At 37.8% G+C, this 2407-nt stretch overlaps 1 protein-coding gene across 1 annotated transcript; it reads right to left on the reverse strand.

The window, feature by feature from the left end:
* Window positions 1-443: 443 nt before the first annotated feature.
* Window positions 444-1835, reverse strand: LOC139874979 (uncharacterized). The gene is made up of 3 exons (XM_071862368.1): window positions 1824-1835; window positions 1142-1543; window positions 444-914 (listed from the first exon to the last, which is right to left on the reverse strand). The coding sequence occupies exons 1-3, from the start codon at window positions 1833-1835 to the stop codon at window positions 444-446; spliced, it is 885 nt and encodes a 294-aa protein (XP_071718469.1).
* Window positions 1836-2407: the final 572 nt, after the last annotated feature.

The following is a 2407-nucleotide window of genomic DNA, read 5'->3' on the forward strand; positions in this document are numbered from 1 at the left end:
GTTATACAGATAACTCTAATCTGAATGTATATGTCTATGTATATTTAAACTGTATATGTATATGTATTTGATATTGTAACCTTCTGACACTTCGACCAATGTGGGAAAGGGAGTCTTGATCCGTCTGCATAACAAGTAATATTGGGATTGGTGTAATTCGGGTCAAGTGTTACACCCGTTTTAAAAATCCCCATCCACTTAATCATGTCGACCAGCATGATCGTACATCTTTGGTGGTCCTTTAGCGGCTGAAAATCTATTTGATCTAAACGGTAGCTCCACGACAACAACATAGATCCCCAACCATTAATATTCTGAAATTAACAATCACTTAGTCAATCTCAAGTTAGCGAAGTTAAATGTCGACCACTTTAATAATAAGTTTATAAAACACTTACAAAGTTATCTAAGTAACCGCCTTCAAATTTGTTGTAGATCCGCTCCTAAAACTCGTCAGTGATGAATATAAATCCATCGGATAGGCCCCGAACAAATACCGATAAGCACTCGTAATGTGGAGTCATCATCTCTTCCGGTGTCTTAGGGTCGTCCAGATTCCTTTCATCATCATATAATGTGGAAGGGCCGGGATAGATAAGTCCAGACTTATGAATCAAATCGTCAATGATTTCTAGAATAACATTATCAGGCACTACCGGAGCACTCAGTCTCCCCGTCTTCTGTTGTTTTATCGGGATTTCTTTCTCTGGCATGTCAGGCTTTCTTTTAGCACCCTTTTTGATCATTTGTGACGGTGTAACGAAGGGAGACATCCTTGCCCGTGCAACCCGACGGTCCCTTTTGCTTCTCCTCACATAAACCGGTGAAGCAACCTTCACATTATCAAACATATCTTTCTTGGTTGTCTGAACTTCAACATCTGACACATATCCACCAATGAAACCACCATCATCCTGTCACAGAAACACACAGCAGTTAGTCATCAGAAAGTAAGATATATAGTCGACCTTGACAAGGGTCGACTATAGTATAAATTTAATATAGTCGACCTATGTAATGGTCGACTACAATGTAAACATGGTGATAGTCGATCCAATGAAGGGTCGACTACTCATCTGCACACTGGACAGTTTATATAACTTACCAACTTGCATAAATGAATTATATAATAAGAAATTACCTGCTCTTGTTGACGGATATGTTGTTGTAGGTTTTGTATCATAGAATGGAGTTTTAAAATCATTGTCTTGTGGTGGTCTCTAGAAACATATAAACTCTGCACTATCTTTAGTGTCTCACGTGTAACACGGATGCCAGCCTCAACCCGATCACTCATCTCCTTAATCTCCTTGGCATGTTTGTTTTCCTGGTCATCTAATCTCTTTGTCAAATTCTTAATCATATCCGTCAACTCCTTCTTCGTCTCGTCATCAAATTTCTTCGGATCATCAACTTTCTTCACCGGTACTTTAGCATCGGGGTTCTTGAAATAGTTTACACTAGCAACCCACCACTCACACTTAACCTCTGTCTCGGTGGGCCTCAAACGATTGAGAGGTCGTTCTTCGTCCGGGATATCATCCTGTCATACACATATTCATATACATATACATATACATATACATATACCTATACATATACATATACATATACATATACATATACATATACATATACATATACATATACATATACAGTTACAGTTACATATACATATATAGATACATATACAGTTACATATACAAATACATATACATATACAGTTACATATACACATACATATACAGTTACATATACATATAGATATACACATACATATAAACATAACACATACATAAATATTTTGGTATAATTATACTCACCGGGAGTTGCATCAACTCAACGTACTAATTCCAGCCCATGACTTTCTTCTTCCGTTTCTAGTGGATTCCACGAGGTATGCCTTCACTTTCCGGCTTGAAAGCATATGCTTCTATTCGGTGTTTGTATGCCTCCCATATCCACATCTACAAACAAAAACCAAATTTGGTTAAATATGAAACATGTTAATTGCTTAAAATTTATAAGTACGGATTACTACCTTAAACGCCCAAGTGAAGCCGCTCAAATGGTATGTCATTACCCCCTTCCGGGTTTTATCTGCTACCCTCTCTTTATAAGGTACTAACACGTGATGCAAACTATTGTAAAGTTTGGTCCATAAGAAAGAACCCCACAGATACTTGTTCATCAACTCAAAGTCCTCTAATAAAAGAAGCATGTCATCGTTTACGCTATCCCGCAACTGCTTCCCACGGAAGCATAAGTTGATTATCAACGCAATGGCGACTATGACCTTATCCTTGTCAGTTCCTTTCAACTCATCTTTAAAAAAGGCGTCGTGAAACTCCGAAAGATGACGTTGACCACTATGTCGTTTAATAAAAACACGAGATGAAACCGAGTG

The sequence above is a fragment of the Rutidosis leptorrhynchoides genome, chromosome 11, assembly GCF_046630445.1.
Source record: "Rutidosis leptorrhynchoides isolate AG116_Rl617_1_P2 chromosome 11, CSIRO_AGI_Rlap_v1, whole genome shotgun sequence".
Classification (NCBI taxonomy): Eukaryota; Viridiplantae; Streptophyta; class Magnoliopsida; order Asterales; family Asteraceae; genus Rutidosis; species Rutidosis leptorrhynchoides.

Coding starts and splice junctions, on each gene's coding strand:
- LOC139874979 (XM_071862368.1), bottom strand. Junction 915..1,141: donor ATATCCGTCAACAAGAGCAG/GTAATTTCTTAT, acceptor TTTCTGTGACAG/GATGATGGTGGTTTCATTGG.